General features: G+C 44.6%; 1 protein-coding gene across 1 annotated transcript in view; it reads left to right on the top strand.

Annotated features, from left to right (window-relative positions):
* Window positions 1–22,203, top strand: part of LOC126484739 (monocarboxylate transporter 2-like) — a 50,004-nt gene that overhangs the window by 16,812 nt on the left and 10,989 nt on the right. The window contains exon 4 of the mRNA XM_050108334.1: window positions 11,953–12,264. Within this exon, the coding sequence (XP_049964291.1) occupies window positions 11,953–12,264 (312 nt within the window). The remainder of the gene's footprint in view (window positions 1–11,952; window positions 12,265–22,203) is intronic.

Raw genomic sequence — 22,203 nt, 5'->3', positions numbered from 1 at the left:
CTTCCAATTCACCTTCTATATAGAACCATACTGATATTAGCCATTTCCAGTTCCTGGACCAGCCTCACCAGCGTCCAAACAATCCCGGCAATCAAACCATTAATGATCCTGATTTGGTGACGCTTCGAAGTGTTTGCAGTCGCTGCCCATACCAGCTCCTTGTCTATTTTTTTTTTCTTTTTTTAGTCGCCAGACTTATGACTGGTTTGATATGGCCCCCCAATCTTTCCATTTCACAACAGCAGTGACAACCTGCCTGTGGGGTCCTGCACACTCATCGTTTATAGAGTGCCTAAATGACTGAAACACCCCCGTTTTGTCCTTTATTGGGTTTTGGGTAATTTACCGAAGCCGCCAAATAGTTAATTATTATAGTTATATAACCGTGTGCTTAATGGATGAAAGACTATCGGTTTTTCTGCTGTGGTTTCGGGGGTATTTCAACCGAGTGTGGCTGTTCTGAGACGGAATAGTTAATGATTGAAAGTTTGTCTATTATTAAAGATCATCAAGGTTGCGATCTACAAACTGATATATATTTTCTACTAACACACAAATTCTGAGGCAGTTGCTACCTTCGCCTTACACGTTTAGTTACGGTTATATCTTTTTATTGGTTGCTGATTTCAAGTACTTCGTCATCCGTAATGATGATGGTTAACATTCACAACAATCACAACAATCCTCACTGCAACCCATAGTTGTTGCTGGCCGACGCGGTTGACGCTAAACACGTAATTCGGCGCTTGTCACTTTTGGTTTCATATCACTCGCGAATCGGTATCGGCGAGGGTCCACCCCACAACGATCAGGGGGACGCGCTCATTTGTCATACTCTGGTGAATTCGCCGTTTACTACTCACTCGACCACCATTCTTGCCCGTCTCTCCAGTACTACAGCTCACTCTACACTCACCTCACTGCCTCTGGCAGCGCTCGACAATCGACTCCTGTGCACTATCGACCTGGGTGACGGATACTAATATCTATGTTCGTGGGATCACGGATCCCTTAAAGGACGCTGAGTTCTCGGAAAACTATGCAAAAAATTCAAACAAATCACATAAATAGTTTATTACCGTAAAGTGAGATTGACCAATCTGAACTTTTGAATTTACAATGGTGTCGTAAGCAATAGGCGACATGCAAACAGTCAGTGTCTTTCGCTATAGACAGTGTCCATACAAGCAATGGGTATGGATCACTAACAGCTGCTATCGCAGCGCTCTCTGCTAGGCCGGTTCTAGTACTGTGCCTTCTAGTACTGTGCAGCCGAGGCTGGCAGGAGCGGCTCTTATATCCTCTCCTTGTAGAGGCCGCTTCTATAGTGGTGACGTTCTAGTCAGCGTGCTATTGGCTGACGTAGTCTCACCGCCTTCTGTGCTCTTGCCGTCTTCGTCTTCGTGCCGGTGCTTGTGGTTACAGCAGAACCTCCCCCCCCCCCTCCTCCCCAGCGGCGGAGCGTCGTCGTGTAGGGAGTGCGACCATGCGACCACGGCGGGGAGGCAGAAGTGTGGGCGCATCGCATCAAACTTTCGCTATCCGGCCTTCACTCTGGTGGAAACGTCCCTTGGAAAACGACGACACGGGTACATGTCCACCTACTGATGCCATGAACCAGATGAAGAAGGCGGCGAATGCTGCGGTGAGGGCGGGTCCAGATCCATTCGTAGGACGAGAGCAGGCGGAGGAGGGGAAGCCTACGTCTCCATGGGGTCGTCCCGAGGTGTCGTGGTGACACCCTCTGGCGGCTGCTGTGGCCGCGCTGTCCTCTGGATCCGTGAATCTGGGGGAAGAGACACTGAAAGATCATCGTGCACGTGACAGAGGCAAAGTTGATTTTGATGTCAGCGCTGCAAGCCATCTGGACCTGTAATAAGAGCCATGCAAGCGCCAGGTCGACGGACGATCTCGCCTCGCGTCCACCGTCTGCTGTCACTAAACACCTGTAAAAGACAATATCGTGCGGCGCGAAGCGATACTTGCGGCCTTCCTTCGACGCCGGATGCTCAGGAGGGTGGAGCAGGTGGAGCAGTGTCCGATGGCGGAGGCCGTGAAGCAATTCGGCCGTCGATGGTCCATTTCGTGGGTGCGAACGATACGAGACGAGAAACAGTTGCAATGCTTGATCCGTGGTGTGTGCGGTGCGAAGTTTGGCCATCTGCTGCTTGAAGGTTCTGACAAAACGTTCTGCTACGCTGTTTGTGGATGGAACGGTGTCCGAGTTAGATACTGTGTGCCATTGCGTTCACAGAATGTTTCAAATTCATTTGATGTGAACTGAGGGCAGTTGTGTGATACTATTAATTCAAGTAAGCCTTCTAGGCAAGAAATAAATGACAACACTTGAACTGTGCTAAATGACGTTGTCGATTTAATTGGCACAGCAAAAGGAAACTTGCTATACGAATCAGCCACAATCAGCCAACGATTGTTCCAAAAAAAGTAGCACAAAGTCTGTGTGTGCACATTGCCATGGTGATTGCGACTTAGTCCAAGCAGAGAATTGTTGTGGCTGAGCAGACTGATTTTCCGCACTTGTGTAACACCGGGATGTCATCTGCTGTATTTGCGCGTCCATACCCTGCCAAGTACAGTGTCGACGCGCTAACTGCTTCGTACGAACAATCCCCCATTGTCCTTGGTGAAGTAACTACAACACTTCTTTTGCAAAGCCATAGGAATCACCACACGTGACTGTCCACTGTCATTTTGAACAAGAATTACTCCTTTCTGTATAGCTAGGCTATGTCGACGTTCAAGGTATTGACGCACTACGGAGTTCTGTATTCTGTGCAAGGAACGAGGCCAACATGTGCCAATATATTTTAGCAAAATGTTCAAATCTGAATCAGCTTCCGTGGCCTGTGCAATTTTCCTATAGGTCAGCGTAAAAGACTGAAGCAATTCAGAGTCTTGAGCATCGATGTGACAACAAGATGCAGCAGAAGCGTCAAAGCCTGTATCAGGACCAATAGGAGGACGGAAAAGTGCGTCCGCATTACCATGTTGAGCTGTCGGACGATACACAGTCTCATAATAGTATTGAGACAACAGCAAAACCCAACTACGCAATTTTTGGCCAGTTCGTACAGGAACGGGTTTCGTCGGATGTGAACCGTGGATTTAATTTCAAACAATATTCTTAAAAATTTATTTTATTTACTAGCGATTCATCAAGAAAATTAACAAATTTAATCACACTATGTGAGCCTGGAAGCAGTTCCCAGGGAGTAACTGATGAAATCGAAAAGAAATTTCTTTTAAGAAATGGGAATTTTATTCCTAAAAACATTTTTTAAAACAGATTTAAAATTATAAGCAGAAAGCACCCTCTAAATATCAAGTTACAATTTATTCAGAGGCAGAACGAAACAAATTTATGAGTGTATGAGCTTTCGGGCTGAGAAGCTTGCCGCTACCTTTTGACACAACCGTAGTTACGACCGCTCACAACAACCTCTGAAAGACACCAGATTAACTTAAGTAAAAGTTTTAACAATTCACACAAGCACACAAATTATGCACCCTGTAGGAGCGGCCGGCCCGAGTGGCCGAGCGATTCTGGGCGCTACAGTCTGGAACCGCGTGACCGCTACGGTCGCAGGTTCGAATCCTGCCTCGGGCATGGATGTGTGTGATGTCCTTAGTTAGGTTTAAGTAGTTCTAAGTCTAGGGGACTGATGACCTCACATGTTGAGTCCCATAGCGCTCTTCAAAACAGAAATTTTTACCACGGCTCAGGATGAAACAAGGACTTCAAAGTCTTGTGATCTGCCATACAAATACCGGTGAAATTTGGTGTCACCGTACACAATAACCAAAGCATCTTTCTGAATTTGTGAATAGTTACACTGACTTTTGGACAACACTTTTGATGCGAAAGCAATAGGCCTGCCTTTATCACCAATTTTGTGTTAAAGCACTCTACCGATTTCGTAAGAGGAAGCATCAACTTGCAGTACAACTGGTTTGTCAGGATCAAAGTGAACTAATAAGCATCGATCACTGAGAAAAACATCTTTAAGTTTTTGAAAAGCTACTTGGCACTCATCTGTCCAAACGAAGCGGACATTCTTGCGATCCAAGGGATGCAATGGAGCTGCCACTTGTGCAGCATTCGGTATGAACCGAATATAATAGTTCATTTTTCTAAAACTGACTGCAGTTCTGTGATATTGGAGGAACTGGCAAATGTCTTGCAGACTTTCAATATACTGCATTAATAACAGCAGCCTAGTGACAAGATTTTTGTCAGTGGGCCGAATTCTTATGTTTGTTCCGTTGCAAATATGCTGATTGTGCATGTCCTTTCATACCACAAGCGTAACGCTGAGCTTGTCTGGATAGGCAGTGTTAGCGTTTGTGCCTTGAATAATACTGAGGGCAAGACTTAATTCTGTTCGCCTGTGTAGCCGCCTGTTTAGCGAACTGCTTATGCGGAGTGGAGAGGTGTTTATTCCGCATGGCGAGCTGCTGCCGCCACCGAATGGGCCCATCGGAAACAATGGACTCAACACGACAAATAGCTGGCTCGTCATTGTATGGAAAATGGTTCAAATGGCTCTGAGCACTATGGGACTTAACATCTAAGGTCATCAGTCCCCTAGAACTTAGAACTACTTAAACGTAACTAACCTAAGGACATGACACACATCCATGCCCGAGGCAGGATTCGAACCTGCGACCGTAGCGGTCGCGCGGTTCCAGACTGAAGCGCCTAGAACCGCTCGGCCACTTCGGCCGGCCTCATTGTATGAGCTGACAAGGCACCGGAATCGTACTGATCTAGTATTAGCACTACCTGCTGAAATAATGCATCAGACTGTTTCAGAATCTGTTCTCTGAGTCTGACACCAGGTACATTATACACAACCACATCATGCAACATAACATCTAAATATAAATGAATTTGCATTTCCTTGTCATACCCTGTAAATCTGTCACCCACACGCGAAAAGTTTGTTCTTACCGTTTTTTGCAATTGAAGAATTGATACACAACTGATGCCACATTTACTTGTTGGTGACCGAGCGAGGTGGCGCAGTGGTTAGCACACTGGACTCCCACTCGGGAGGACGACGGTTCAATCCCTTCTCCGGCCATCCTGATTTAGGTTTTCCGTGATTTCCCTAAATCGTTTCAGGCAAATGCAGGGATGGTTCCTTTTAAAGGGCACGACCGATTTCCTTCCCAATCCTTCCCTAACCCGAGCTTGCGCTCCGTCTCTAATGACCTCGTTGTCGACGGGACGTTAATCACTAACCACCACCAACACTTGTTGGTGACAATAGTTTGTTAGTGATTTTACCAGTGTGTCGTAAGGAAGTTCATTCGGAGTGGCGTTAGGAAAGAGTTTTTGTAGAAGCGTAAACACTGCACTTCCTACTGTAGATAATAGATGTGGAAGTTTCACAGTAGCTGGTACATTGTGAGCAAGTAAGTGTGCTTCAAACTGGAAAAACATACGAACCATTCCTGATCTTGTTCAGAAAATTGACGAAAAGGTGTCGTTGTAGGTGGTGAGTGTTCCGTCGGGTGCGCAGCGTTGGCTAGTAGCTGCTGCACCGTGTTGAGTAATGCAGATATCTGCTACGTCTGGAACTGAAACATCTGCATCAGATGAGTGGCATTTAACGCTTGTGGCGCCTGAGCATGGCGCGGGATAGGTGGGGTGAACATGTTGGGAGTGACAAATGGAACAATCACACAAGACAAGCAAGCAAACAAAGTAAGTATAAAAGCAAAGAAATATTCTGCAAATACCCACCTGAAAACACTGATTAGCAAAAACGACAAAAAACTATTAAAACAAGTGAATGCCCCTGCAAAGTAAAGACAAGAGAAATTAATGCACCAGCAAAAAGAAAACACAAAAAATTCCGTGGCTGTCAGGTGCAGGATCCGTCGCCAATGGGGGATCCAGCCCACTTGTCGCTTATAGGGTGCTCTGGCTCTGAGCACTATGGGACTTAACATCTATGGTCATCAGTCCCCTAGAACTTAGAACTACTTAAACCTAACTAACCTAAGGACATCACACACATCCATGCCCGAGGCAGGATTCGAACCTGCGACCGTAGCAGTCGCGCGGTTCCGGACTGAGCGCCTAGAACCGCTAGACCACCGCGGCCGGCGCTTATAGGGTGCCTAAAGGACGTTGCGTTCTCGGAAAGCCATACAGTAGTTCAAGCAAATCACATTAATAGTTTTTATTGCAATCAAGTAATATTGACAATACTTAACGTTGAATTTACAATGGCGTCGCAAGCGGTGGGCAACATGTAAACAGTCAGTGTCTTTCGCTATAGACAGTGTCCACACAAGCAATAGACATGGATCCCTATTAACTCCTATCGTAGCGCTCTCTTCTAGATCGGTTCTAGTACTGTGCCTTCTAGTACTGTGCAGCCGAGGCTGGCAGGAGCGGCTCTTATATCCTCTCCTTGTAGAGGCTGCTTCTATAGTGGTGACGTCCTAGTCAGCGGGCTATTGGTTGATGTAGTCTCACCGCCCTCTCTGGTCTTGCATTCTTCGTCTTCGTGCCGGTGCTCGTGGTTACGCCGGAGCACTGTCTCCTCAGTTATTTGGGGGATGTAGTCCAATCTCTGTCTTTCACTGCAATTTTTTTCTCTCTACAGCTCCCTGTAGTACCATAGAGGCTATTCCCTAATGCCTTAAAAAATGTCCTATCATCCTGTCTCTTCTTCTTCTCTTTTTTTCCGTACATTCCTTTCCTTGTCGATACAGTGTAGATCCTTCTCATTTCTCACCTTATCAGTTTTTAGCATTCTTCTATAGTACCAGACACCAGATGCTTCAATTCTGATCTGGTTTTACCACAGTCCATGTTTGGCTATCATACAATGCGTTGCACCAGATGTAAATTCTTAGAAATTTCGTCCTTAAATTAAGGCTATCTTTGATACTAGCAGAACTCTCTTCGGTAGGGGTGTCCTCTTTGTCAGTGCTGGTCTGCATTTTATATCTTCCTTGCTCTGTTCATCATAGGTTATTTAGCTGCCTAGGGAGCAGAATTCCGTACCTTTATCTATTCGGTGGTCCCCAATTTTTACGTTACGTTACGCAGAGTGAACTGCATGTGCATAGATGCAGCTGACCATGTGGGCCAATAGAATATGCTGCCCCTTTGGAGAATTCACAGAAGGGCTCATCGGCAGTGATGATGATGTTTGGTTTTCGGGGCGCTCAACTGCGCGGGCATCACTGGCCGTACGAAGTCCCAATTTTTACACAGTCCAATTTGTTACAGAATCCAATCTAGCCAACGTCAAGAATAGTGATGATGATGATGAAATGATGAGGACAATACAAACACCCGGTCCCTGGGCAGAGAAAATCACCAACCCGGCCAGGAGTCGACCCCGGGACCCTGTGATCCATAGACAGCAACGTTAACCACTAGACCATGAGCTGCGAACTCTCTCATCGGAAGTAACGAACTCACTGTCATTTGGTCATCTGGCTTTGCTTTCAAGAACCACCGATGGGGTGCCACTCATCGGAAGTCAATATATAGATACGATCCCCTCAAAGCGTATGGCTACTACAGGGTCTTGTTTTTAACTACCTGAATGTAGTAAGAGGACAAATACCGTTTTCATCGAGTCCTAGAAGAACGCTGTTATTAAAAGTACATAGAAAGGAGAGATTCTTTGATACACACCATCCCCAACAAAGAAGATCAGCAGGTGGAAGGAGAACCTGGGAGCTAGGCTACCTTTGATGGCGTGGGATACCACCGAACTCTGGCACTTCAAAAACGAAATGTTTAATACATACAAGAACAGTCAGGAGTGGTTAAGATAGATAGTTTAAAAGTTAGAGAGATAAACTCGACTCTGCTGTCGAGCTATCACGTCACTGGCAATAGAGGTGGAAAGAGAGTATGATGCAGTTTTTCAGTCCAAGTGTTATGGAGCATATTATTGGTCCACCACCAGACTTTTTCTCCACATCACAACAGCTGAGAATCCAGGCACCTCTGAGCGGATGAGCTGCTGAGTTGAATTCACACTCAGATACGACCAATGACTGATTTCGTTGCCTTTTCAGCTTCCACCTGAAGATTAACACAATGAGATCTAGCCATACGGACAGTCAAATCATTTCACTGAGTTTCAGTAACTTCGAGCCTCATTTTGAAGACTTGCTTGCAGAGTTAGTGATGAATATGCATTCAAATTCAGCCACTGATGCAAACGTATACTCTACTTTGGTGTACTGCTTCGACATTATAAATGTTTTGTACTGTTCAGACTCCTGATCCTTTGAGAAGCCCTGCCAACGTATTAGTTCCGATTTGTCAAACTCTCCCAGATGTTTCAACGTCCACCTTCAGTGTAACAGACTGAATTAATTGTATTCTTACTTAATCACGTAGTTAACGACTTACTTTTTTTTTGAGTCATCAGCCTTTTGACTAGTTTGATGCAGCCCTCCACGATTTATTCCCCTTTGCCAACCTTTCCATCTGAGATTAGCACTTGCAACCAACACTCTCAATTATTTGCTGGATGTGTTACAATATCTGTCTTCACCTACACTTTTCACCCGCTACAGCACCCTTTACTGACAAGGAAGTTATTCCCTGATGTCTCAGCAGGTGTCCTATCATACGGTCTCTTCATCTTGACAGTGTTTTCCAAATATTCCTTTCTTCAGCGATTCTAACGATAACCTCCACATTCCTTACATTATCAGTCCAACTAATTTTCAACATTCTGCTGCAGCACCACATCACAAATGCTTCCACTCTATTGAGTTCCGGTTTTTCCGCAGTCAGTGTTTCAGTACCAAACAATGCTGTGCTCCACACATACATTTTCAGAAATTTCTTCCCCAAATTCAGGCCACTGTCTGATACTAGTTGACTTCACTTGACCAAGAGTGCTCTTTCTTCCAGTGCTAGTCAGCATTTTGTGACCTTCTTGTTCCATCCGTCATGGGTTATTTTGCTGCCTAGAGAGCGAAGTTCCAAGACGACACCTACTTTTTGATTTGATGTTAAGTTTTTCGCTTTCCTCATTTCTGTTGTCTCTTATTTTCGTCTTTGGATGCATGCGATGTTAAGCTGACTGTGCGATAATTCTCGCTTTTGTTGTCTACTGTTATCTTCGGCATTGCGTCAACGATGTGTTATCATCGGAATTGCGTCAATGATGTTTTTCCGAAAGTCTAATGGCATATCACCAGGCACATACATTCTGCACACCAAGGTGAATTGTCGTCTTGTTGACACTTACCCGGTGATTCCGATGAAATGTTATCTATCCGTCCTGCCTCACCTGATATTAAGTCCTTTAAAGCCTTTCTAAAATCTGACTCTAATGCTGGATCTCCTACCTCTCCCCTATCAATTCCTTCTTCTTCTATCACGTCATCAGACAAGTTCTCTCCTCATAGAGGCATTCCACGTATCTGCTCTCTCCTCTGAAATTAATAGGGGATTTGCTACGGCACTCTTAATGTTACCTCCCTTGCTTTTAGTTTCACCGAAGGCTGTTTTGACTTTCCTATATTCTGCGTCAGGCATTCCGACAATCAGTTCTTTTTCGATTTCTTCACTTTTCCTTGCAGCCATTTCAGCTTAGCTTCCCTGAACTTCCTGTTTATTTCGTTCCTAAGCCACTTGCATCTTCATATTCCTGAAGTTCCCTGAAAGTTTCTGAACTTCCTTGTTTCGTCTGTCTGCTGAAGTATTTCTACTGTTATCCATGGTTTCCTCGCATTTCTCATCCTTGTATAGGTATACTTTTGGCCAACGGCCTTGCTGCATTGGTAACACCGGTTGCCGTTAGATCACGGAAGTTAAGCACTGTCGTGCTGGGCTAACACTTGGATGGATGACCATCCGGTCTGCCGAGCCCTGTTGGCAAGCGGGGTGCACTCAGGCCCGGTGAGGCAAACTGAGGAGCTATTTGATTGAGAAGCAGCGGCTCCGGTCTCGGAAACTGACATACGGTCGGGGAGTGTTGTGCTGACCACATGAACCTCCATATCCGCATCCAGTGACGCCTGTGGGCTGAGGATGACACGGCGGCCGGTCAGTACCGTTGGGCCTTCATGACCTGTGCGGGAGAAGTTTAGTTTTAGTACCTATACTTTTCATTCAAGCTTCTTTGACTGCCATTGTTAGAGACCTCCATTTCTTTTTAACTGGACTTCCTACTCAGCTATTCATTGTCCCAGTATTTAGAGCCTCACGGAGCTTCTAGCGTTTCTTATCATTTCTTATTATGTCCGTATACAATTTCATTTCTTCCTGACTAGTCTCTTAAACATCAGCCTGCTCTTCATCATTACTAAATTGTGGTATGAGTCTATATCTGATTTCAGAATCTCAGCCTGACCATGAAGTTGCGTAAATGAAATCTTCCCGTATCTCCTTACCTTTTCCAACTATATCACATCCTCTTGTGATTCTTGGACATAGTATTTCCTATCACTGAAGTTTATTGCAGATCGCAATTAATCATTCTCCTTTTTCGTATATAGTACCAACGCTTTCTTCTACTTCTTCTCCTATAACCACATTCCAGCGCCCCATGACCATCAGATTTTCATACTCCATTACGTATTGAATTACTAGTTGAAGCAGTTCAATATCTTCATATACTTTTTCTATCTTTTCATGTTCCGCTTGCGACTCGGCACGCATACCCGAAATAGCGTTGTCGGTGCTGGTTTGCTGTCGATCCAGATGAGAACAACCCTATCACTGAACTGTTCACAGTAACTATTCTCTCATCTACCTTACTTTTTATAATTAATCCTTCTCCGTTTATACCATTTTCTACTGCTGTAAATATTACAGATCTGACCAGAAGTGCTTGTCTACTTTCCATTTCACTTCACTGATCCCCATTATATCTACATTGAGCCTTTGAAGTTCCATTTTTAGATTTTCTAGCTTTCCTACAACGCTCAAACTTCTGACATTATATGCACCGACTGGTACAACCTCATTCTTTTGTTGGTTATTCAGTCTTTTTCTCATGGTCACCTCCATTTTGGTAGTCTCCTCCCGGAGATCCGAATGGGGGACTATTCCAGAATGTTTTGCCAATGGGGATATCATCTTGACACTTTTTCATTTACAAGCCACGTGTCCTGTGGATACGTGTTATGTGTCTTTAAAGTAGTCGTATTCATTGCCTTCTGCATCCTCATGCCGTTGATCATTGCCGATTATTCCGCCTTTAGGGTCAGTCCCCCCCACTCGCAAGTGAGTGCCGAGAACCTCTGTCCAATTCTACGGCCTCTTCAACAAGGCCACTGGCAGAATGAGGGTGGCTTCATGTACCGGAAGTCTTCGGCCACCATTGATGACTATTTTTATTCCAAATTTAAGGAGTGGTGGGGTTCGAACGCGGGACCCAAACCGTTTTCATTACTCGTCAAAGACGCTACCGTTAGATCACAAGTGTTTAACATACATGTAATAAAACACATCCCCTGTAGCCTTGCATTGTCAGTGACTCTGAGTCGAAGTTGCCGCTTCAGTTCCATACGTCAGACTCCTATTCACTAACCTTGCACACCATTTCTCGACTCTGGTGTCGCTATGCTCAACTAAACTCCCAGAAATGCATGCCGTCTGATGTGGCAGGAGCACATAAGCCGCACTAGCGCAATCTGTGGGACCCAAAAGTACTTACTCGTGCACAGCCTTCCTAGAAAGTTTGAAAAACCAGCTTTAAATAATGACTCCTAAGGGAGCCATTGGTCTGATGATGATTATGTAAAAATAACCGAAACCGGTTACCTATGTCATTGAAACATAAATGGTGTGATCAAGACTGAACTTTAGTCAAAATACCACATTTATCTGTTGTGAAGGCTGAAAACAGTTTTTATCCACTCCACAAAGTATAATATTTTTGCCATAAAAATTTGCAGTTGTGTTAAATTATTTCTTTGACTTCACAGAGCCGCAGCCTGTGTGGCGTCGGGTGATCACCTTCATGGACCTGGACCTGCTCCGGAGTTGGGTGTTCCTGAACGTGATGTTCGGCACGGGGTGCATGTTCACGGTGGGCGTCAACTTCTCGCTGCTGATGCCCATGTACTTGCAACGCCGCTTACACCTCTCCCTGTCCGATACGGCGCTCTGCCTCACCATGATGGCCGCCGGCGACGTCGTGGCCAGGCTCACGGTGCCTTCCATCACAGACTGCCTCAAGGTCAGCGCACGCCTATCTTTCTTCGTCGCTGCCGTCCTCTGTGGAATCACTTGCTCAGGTCAGCAAGCCAGAGTCTGTTTAAAACAACATTAACGAAAAGTGCTAATTTTGTCTGTCTTTCTATGAGGAAAGTTTCTTCAGCTCAATGATTTTAAATCCAACATTGTATCTACTGAGATCTGACTCCTGTCATAGAACTAATTGTCACTGGTGATGCTGATAGCAATTACTTAGTTAGTTAGTTTGATGTTCCATGGATCATATTGAGTGATAAACTTTATTAAAGTGGAATAAGTCACTTAACGTACACATTGCAAATTAATTCGTAAATATGGATACATTCTCAACCATTTTAATTTGTATGAAGATGGTATCTTTTCTTTCGGACATGTCCGAAAGAACAGATACCATCTTCATATAGTTAAGGGTAACCCGTCATTGACCTTCTTCTGTGCGGATGCACACACATTGCCCGAACTCTTACGGGACTCGGCATGATTGTCTGCCGCGAGTAATGAGTGTAGTGCGCACGGGCATACGAATGTAGTGTGTGGACATTAAGTTGCGAACGTGTCTCACGGGGAGCGTGCAAGGGATAAATCCCTGCAGTCGCACTATCCTCTGTGCCCTCGGTGGCTCCGCAGGGTACTGCACTACAGGGTGCTTGTTGCAGCAGTGAGTGGACAAAAATATGGACTGACCAGAAACATATTACCGTGCCTAATACAGTGAATGGCAACAGTTAGAACTCAAAACAGCTTTCAGTCGTCTCTGAATGGATAAATAAAGGTCCCGTAAGGTTTTCAAGGAAATCATAAACAATTATACATAATAGAGACAAATTCAGGTAATGATGATGATGGAGGTGGATTGCAATCATGCGCCTTTAACTCCAAAGTACATTACCAAGGCGCAAAAGTCTTGAGATCTGGTTTTCGAGGCGGTGTGGGGAGACTGGAATAGGAGGGAGAACCGATAGAGGTACTCAAATACCCTCCTCCACACGCCGTCAGGTGACTTGCGGAGTATGGATGTAGATGTAGATGTAGATATAGATGATAAAATTCATCCTTGTGCTCACAACACTAGTCCTGGACAATGAGAGCTGTGTGAACAGGAGCCGTAGCGTCATGGAACACAGCATCACCATCAGGGAACAAATACTCCATCACAGGATACATCTGATTAGCCAAAATGGTCACATAATGCTTGGGTGTAAAGTGACCATGAAGGGTAACCAGGAACTCATGAAATACCACTGTAGGACTGTCCAAATCATCACTGAACACCCTTCAAACTTAGCCAGAAGTCACAAATGGTTTGAAACAATACTCATCAGACCAAATGACTTTCTTCAGTCGCTCCACAGTCCACGTTTTGGGGCTCCGTTACCTTATTTTCGTGTTATGGGTCTTTGCATCACTGATGAGTGCTTTGGAATTTCAGCTCACCCTGCAATACCCCTTTTATGGAATTCCCTTCGCGTTGTTACAGTGCTGACAGGATCTCCGAGTCAAGCTTCAATTTTGCAGTAACTTTTGCAGCTGCCGTCATCTTATCTTTCGTCACAATCCTTTTCAACGACCGTTTGTCACAATCACTCAACACACACTTTCGTCTGCGTTGTGACTTAGCGGACAGTGTTTTCCTGCTATCCTTGTATGCGATATAAATCGTCAATACAATTCCTCTTTAAACACCACGCCTTCAGCTACCATGGTTATGGAAGCAGCTACCGAATGAGCACCAACAGTTTATCAATGTTCAAATACAAATAGCACCAAAATAGTGCAGTCACAACTACGCAGAACACTATTCTGACCACGACTGATACTTATACCGTATTGAGAACAGTGTACAAGTGGCGTTCGTGGTCACACACAACAGTAAAACCTGCAATCTTGGCTATCAACAGCATTTATTATCAACCATACATTTCTCGTGATGTTTCCCTACTTTTGGGCACCCACTGTGTCTACTGATGAGAGTATCCTAAGAATAAAACAAGTGAAACTTCCTGGTGAATCAAAACTGTGTACCAGACCGAGAATCGAGCTCAGACTATTTCCTTCTGTGAGCAAGTGCTCTACCACTTCTGCTTCCAAGCATGATTCACAACTTGGCCTCACAACTTTACTACCGCCAATATCTTATTTCCTACTTTGTGGTCCGCAGCTCGTGGTCGTGCGGTAGCGCTCTCGCTTCCCACGCCCGGGTTCCCGGGTTCGATTCCCGGCGGGGTCAGGGGTTTTCTCTGCCTCGTGATGACTGGGTGTTGTGTGCTGTCCTTAGGTTAGTTAGGTTTAAGTAGTTCTAAGTTCTAGGGGACTAATGACCATAGATGTTAAGTCCCATAGTGCTCAGAGCCATTTGAACCATTCATTTTTGAACCTACTTTGTGAGGAGGTGATGAGCTTTGTTTGGGTAGCACCATTGGTAGAGCACCAGCCCATTCGAGTCTCAGCCTGGCACATTGTTCTAATCTGCCAGGAAGTTTCGTATCAGCACACACTTCCCCGCACAATGAAAATCTCGTTCTAGAAATAAAAGTGATTGAAACTGTCTTTCCTTATAGTCCCCAGGTTCACTTCCCTTTAGCTGATATTGGACTCAGTGACAATAATACTTTTAACATTACACAACTTATAGCATTGTATTTTATGGTTCATTCGCTAACCTCGTTTTCTGTCCTTGGACAAAATTTGTTTTCTTTTCCTCTTGAGGTGTAACATTTTTTGTCCCAACAGTAATGGAGTAAATCCAGCTCTGGTTCTCTTTGGTTTGTGAGGGGTTGCATACATTAAGGGAAAGCATACATTCTGTAGTAAATTATGCCCCTCCTCGTCCTCTTAACGCACTGCTGTGCTAATTGATTTATGACGCTATGGCAGTTGTTTTATGACCCTGAGAATAATCCTTCCTTCTGAGAAACCCCCCACCTCTCTATTCCTCCTCCCTACCTCTGGGAAAAGGGACACTTCTTTGTCACCCCCTCCCTAGTTCAGTTCTGAGCCACTTTTCCCCCTATTGGGACATCCCTCAGCTATCCCCTCACCTTGCCCACTTCCCCCTCACCTCCCCCATCCAGAAATTGATTGTAAAATACTCTGTGCAGAGCTGTTTGTGTAAAAGATCTCACAACATGAAATTCAAATCGATGTCAATTACATTCCAGCACACATTCTGTTAAATTCAATTTGCATATTCTTTATTTACTCGGTTTGTAGGAGACAGGGCTCCTCCCCTCCCCTCTCCCACTTAGGTGGAGCTCGTGTCTGTTCTTCCTGCCCCCAGTTTCTATGATAACTGTAAGTATCGAGGATTGGAATGAAGTGTGATACATTAGCTGCTGTTTTGATTGTCTGCACATATGTCAGCCAGAGAGCACTGGACACACTGTCAACCATGTCTGCAGGCCACGCCAGGCCCTGCCAGCTCCAGGTGGAGCACTGAGCACAGACAGCTCTGTTTGCTATGGAACCCTGTAGGCTAACAATGCACTCCAAGACACATTCATTTGGTGGTATCTTAAGGGAAGCAAGCCATACCCTAAGAACTGACAATTTGTCGAGTTAAAGAAGATGAATACGTAAGGCTCGAATTCACCTGCATGCATTTCTAAGGGGAGTGTGATCTGCCCACTTGTGATGGTGTAGGAGGCGAGTGATCACAAATCCTGTCAGAAAGCCACCTAGAGACTGTTGCACTACAATCTGTTGCACTAGAATTCAGATTAAAATGTGAGAGGTACTAAGATGACTGCTTTTGCTAGAGGAAACATTGACATTGATTTGGTTTGGTCTGTACCTGTTGGTTAATTGGCTCTCGACATACAATTCTTGCATAAGCGTGAAACCACTGGGTTTGCTTCAAAATAAAAAACTGAATCTACACATATGTATACTACCCATGAGGATATACCCCAGCATCATAAATACCATGGTTACTCCACTATCGAACAGCACAGGGGGGTAAAAAAAATGAGCAATGCTGTGATTAAGTCCCAAATCTCTCCCTACTCTTCCAGTAGCTCTGGCTTATGTGTAGAGGTGTGAGGCTGTAGCAGCAATTTAAGTGTATCACTGGATGGTGTATTGGAAGCACTGTGATACTATGCAGTTCGTATTACAGATGTATGTTCCGTTTGAAAAAAAAAAAAAAGGTGAGGTATTTCTCACGGTTCTAGGCGCTACAGTCTCGAGCCGCGCGACCGCTACAATCGCAGGTTCGAATCCTGTCTCGGGCATGGATGTGTGTGATGCCCTTAGGTTAGTTAGCTTTAAGTAGTTCTAGGGGACTGATAACCTAAGAAGTTAAGTCCCATAGTGCTCAGAGCCATTATCTTTTATTTCTCACGAAATGCTAAGCTATCATCGAAGGTTCTGACACCATTACATTGTTGTATTTCTCACACAGCAATCACAGGAATGCAATAAAGGAGATTACAACACATACAGGGTGATATTTTTAGACAGTCATTCGAGGTTGATGAATTGTCGGTTTTATGCTTCTGAATTTCTTTGTACCGTTCTCGTATACTCTGCATGATAGTGCCTTTCTTCCTGTCTGTTAGGGCGCTATATTTCTTCTTGTAATACCTCTTTACCTAGTCAGTGACAGGTGGAGGAGCAGATAGCCTTATAATTAATGTAACAGTGCTGTAGGAACATGATGGGATTCCGAGATAAGTAACTGGGGTGTGACACTTGGTGGGGACACCTCCTACTCATCGAAATGAGTATAATGACTTTTCTGGAGACTAGAAATCTACTCTGTAGGAATCAGCATGGGTTTCGAAAAAGACGGTCGTGTGAAACCCAGCTCGCGCTATTCGTCCACGAGACTCAGAGGGCCATAGACACGGGTTCCCAGGTAGATGCCGTGTTTCTTGACTTCCGCAAGGCGTTCGATACAGTTCCCTACAGTCGTTTATTGAACAAAGTAAGAGCAAATGGACTATCAGACCAATTGTGTGATTGGATTGAGGAGTTCCTAGATAACAGAATGCAGCATGTCATTCTCAATGGAGAGAAGTCTTCCGAAGTAAGTGTGATTTCAGGTGTGCCACAGGGGAGTGTCATGGGGCCGTTGCTGTTCACAATATACATAAATGACATGGTGGATGACATCGGAAGCTCACTGAGGCTTTTTGCAGATGATGCTGTGGTGTATCGAGAGGTTGTAACAATGGAAAATTGTACTGAAATGCAGGAGGATCTGCAGCGAATTGACGCATGGTGCAGGGAATGGCAATTGAATCTCAATGTAGACAAGTGTAATGTGCTGCGAATACATAGAAAGATAGATCCCTTATCATTTAGCTACAAAATAGCAGGTCAGCAACTGGAAGCAGTTAATTCCATAAATTATCTGGGAGTACGCATTAGGAGTGATTTAAAATGGAATGATCATATAAAGTTGATCGTCGGTAAAGCAGATGCCAGACTGAGATTCATTGGAACAATCCTAAGGAAATGCAATCCGAAAACAAAGGAAGTAGGTTACAGTACACTCGTTCGCCCACTGCTTGAATACTGCTCAGCGGTGTGGGATCCGTACCAGATAGGGTTGATAGAAGAGATAGACAAGATCCAACGGAGAGCGGCGCGCTTCGTTACAGGATAATTTAGTAATCGCGAAAGCGTTACGGAGATGATAGATGAACTCCAGTGGAAGACTCTACAGGAGAGACGCTCAGTAGCTCGGTACGGGCTTTTGTTAAAGTTTCGAGAACATACCTTCACCGAAGAGTCCAGCAGTATATTGCTCCCTTCTACGTATATTTCGCGAAGAGACCATGAGGATAAAATCAGAGAGATTAGAGTCCACACAGAAGCATACAGACAGTCCTTCTTTTCACGAACAGTACGGGACTGGAATAGAAGGGAGAACCGATAGAGCCCGCATCTCGTGGTCGTGCGGTAGCGTTCTCGCTTCCCACGCCCGGGTTCCCGGGTTCGATTCCCGGCGGGGTCAGGGATTTTCTCTGCCTCGTGATGGCTGGGTGTTGTGTGCTGTCCTTAGGTTAGTTAGGTTTAAGTAGTTCTAAGTTCTAGAGGACTGATGACCATAGATGTTAAGTCCCATAGTGCTCAGAGCCATTTGAACCATTTGAACCAGAACCGATAGAGGTACTCAGGGTACCCTCCGCCACACACCGTCAGGTGGCTTGCGGAGTATGGATGTAGATGTAGATGTAGAAATCAGGTAGATTAAAATATTGTGTCGAAGATTGGAAGTTCGTGAGAATATGGCGAGTAAGCGATACACTGACGAAAGGAGAGTTGAGAGGTGAGCTCTATACCACTTCTTCTGAGTGTTGGGGGCAAACATGTTACCTTTCACAAAAAAAAAAAAAAAATGGTTCAGATGGCTCTGAGCACTATGGGACTTAACTTCTAAGGTCATCAGTCCCCTAGAACTTAGAACTACTTAAACCTAACTAACCTAAGGACATCACACATCCATGCCCGAGGCAGGATTCGAACCTGCGACCGTAGCGGTCGCGCGGTTCCAAACTGTAGCGCCTAGAACCGCTCGGCCACCCCGGCCGGCTACCTTTCACATATGTCTCACATAGTGATTGCAAGATTTTGCCGAGAGACTATCAGCAGCAGAAGTATCGTCTTTAGTTTTCTTGATAAATACGAGACAACATTCTTCTGTGAGTTTTGTGGGTCTATTAGTGGACTGACAGGCATCTTAATAGGTAGACTAAGTTTTCGGGTACATCTGTGTACATACTTCACAAGTCATTATACAGCGTGTGGCGTAGGGTACCCTGTACCACTATTAATCATCTCCTTTCCTGTTCCACTTGCAAATAGAGTGAAAGAAAAACACTGTCTTTATGCCTGCATATGGGTGCTAATTTCTTGTATCTTATCTTCATGGACCGTATGCATAATGTATGTTGGCAGCGGTAGAATCCTTCTGCAGTCCGCTTCAAATGTCTCTTCTCGATAGAGTTCCTCTAAAAGAACATTGCCTTCCTTCCAGGATTTGAGTTCTTGAAGCATTCACCCACTACTTTTTGGAAGCCAATAAGATCGCTTTTACAAGGCTATGTTCTGAGGGAAACCCAGTCTGCACCCTCATACACATTTGGGATAGGGTGGCCAGCACACAGGTATTTTGCTATCATTCACTGGGTCAGCCTTTCTGGCGTACTTCGAAAACACATCTCAGAACGTTTCATTTTGCAGGTGAGAGGAGGTGAAGCATGTTTTTCAACATTCAGGTATTTACCCTGTCAGCATTTAAGTGCCCTGTTCTGAGAAGGGAAGGTCAACTTTGTGAGTCGGGAATCATTAACAACAGTCTGGCACAGCGAGCAACACCTTGTTGGCTGGGACCGGTAGAGCCCTGACATGCGTCAGGGGCTCTTGTCCCTGTCGTGGCTGCTGTTCGTATGCGGCCGGATGGCGGTGGTGGGTGTAGGGGCGGGGACATCGTCTGGGTGGAGGCGGGAGTGAGGCATTTTATTGCCTCCATAGACCGACGGGTCCGAGCAGGATTAGTTCGGGAGCAGAATACCAGAATTCTAAGTGACTGTTGTTGTGGTCTTCAGTCCTGAGACTGGTTTGATGCAGCTCTCCATGCTACTCTATCCTATGCAAGCTTCTTCATCTCCCAGTACCTACTGCAGCCTACATCCTTCTGAATATGCTTTGTGTATTCATCTCTTGTTCTCCCTCTTCGGTTTTTACCCTCCACGCTGCCCTCCAATACTAAATTGGTGATCCCTCGATGCCTCAGAACATGTCCTACCAAACGATCCCTTCTTCTAGTCCAGTTGTATCACAAGCTCCTCTTCTCCCCAATTCCATTCAATACCTCCTCATTAGTTATGTGATCTACCCATCTAATCTTCAGCATTCTTCTGTAGCACCACATTTCGAAAGCTTCTATTCTCTTCTGGTCTAAGCTATTTATCGTCCACGTTTCACTTCCTTACATGGCTACACTCCATACAAATACTTTCAGAAACGACTTCCTGACATTTAACTCTATATTCGATGTTAGCAAATTTTTCTTCTTCAGTAACGCTTTCCTTGCCATTGCCAATCTACATTTTATATCCTCTCTACTTCGACCATCGTCAGTTAGTTTGCTCCCCAAATAGCAAAACTCCTTTACTACTTTAAGTGTCTCATTTCCTAATCTAATTCCCTCAGCATCACCCGATTTAATTCGACTACATTCCATTATCCTCGTTTTGCTTTTGTTGATATTCATCTTATACCCTACTTTCAAGACACTGTCCATTCCGTTCAACTGCTCTTCCAAGTCCTTTGTTGTCTCTGACAGAATTACAATGTCATCGGCGAACCTCAAAGTTTTTATTTCTTCTCAATGGATTTTAATACCTACTCTGTCCGCCCCCGGTAGCTGAGTGGTCGGCGCGACAGGCTGTCAATCCAATGGGCGCGGGTTCGATTCCCGCCTGGGTCGAAGATTTTTCTCCGCTCAGGGACTGGGTGTTGTGTTGTCCTAATCATCATCATTTCATCCCCATTGACGTGCAAGTCGCCGAAGTGGCGTCAAATCGAAAGACTTACACCAGGCGAACGGTCTACCCGACGGGAGGCCCTCGTCACACGACATTTCAATACCTACTCCGAATTTTTCTTTTGTTTCCTTTACTGCTTGCTCAATATACAGATTGAATAACATCGGGGATAGGCTACAACCCTGTCTCACTCCCTTCCCAACCACTGTTTTCCTTTCATGTCCCTCGACTCATATAACTGCCATCTGGTTTCTGTACAAATTGTAAATAGCCTTTTGCTCCCTGTATTTTACCCCTGCCACCTTCAGAACTGGAAAGAGAGTATTCCAATCAACATTCTCAAAAGCTTTCTCTACTGCTAGAAACGTAGGTTTGCCTTTCCTTAATCCTTCTTCTGAGATAAGTCGTAGGGTCAGTATTGCCTCACGTGTTCCAACATTTCTGCGGAATCCAAACTGATCTTCTGCCAGTTTTTCCATTCGTCTGTAAAGAATTCGCGTTAGTATTTTGCATCTATGACTTATTAAACTGATAGTTCGGTAATTTTCACATCAGTCAACACCTGCTTTCTTTGTGATTGGAATTATTATATTCTTCTTGAAGTCTGAGGGTATTTCTCCTGTCTCATACATCTTGCTCACTAGACGGTAGAGTTTTGTCAGGACTGACGTGACTAACTTCCAGCATAATTAGTGATGGGTATCTTCAGATATGTGGCGACGGTTACCAACCTGTTTGTTAATGAACAAAGTGACTACTTAGTATGTGGGAAGCCCTCCAGAGAAATCGCAGAAGCGTGTGTAAAGGTTACCTGGCGAATGTATTACGACTGCAGGAAAGAAATTACTCACCAAGCAAAGGAACTCTCATGATCAATTTAATTAGTCAATCAATTTGTTATCAACGACGTACCACTGGGCAGGTGGAGGTGAGGGTGAGAGTACCATAGGTATAATTCACAAGTCTTAAGTGGTAATCAAGCATTTGTTCATTGCGACGATATATTTTAACGAAATTTCCATATCCTACCTAAACAGGGAGAGATGGCCGTCATAATAGAACCGATTTTTAAAGTGATATGTAGTATTAACCTGATATCTACGACTCCTCTATGCTACTAACTTAAGAACGTTCGAAAGTAAGGTCACATCAAGTGACGGAGGCAGAGCATGCTCCAGGTATTCCCTCATGAGCCTGAAATAAGTTCAATATTCTAGTCTTGTGGTGCATGACATAGCAGACAGTAAGCAGATGTGAACAGATTTTTTTTTTTTTTTTTAAGTGAAGAGAGAATATTTAGAGGAAATACAGCATATGACATACTCTTGCACACGAGTTCCACAACAAGTAACGATACTTTATGATGTGAAAACGTGTTTATGCTTCGATTTCTTCTGTCTTCAAAAATTACTTATATAAAAGGGAGAAATCCACATTTTGCGTGAGAAATTCGAGGTGTGTGGACAACAGCATCCCCTTCTAAGA

This window comes from Schistocerca serialis, chromosome 6 (assembly GCF_023864345.2).
Source record: "Schistocerca serialis cubense isolate TAMUIC-IGC-003099 chromosome 6, iqSchSeri2.2, whole genome shotgun sequence".
NCBI lineage: Eukaryota > Metazoa > Arthropoda > Insecta > Orthoptera > Acrididae > Schistocerca > Schistocerca serialis.
The sequence above is the reverse complement of the archived record's forward strand: the minus strand, read 5'-3'. Positions and strand labels throughout refer to the sequence as shown.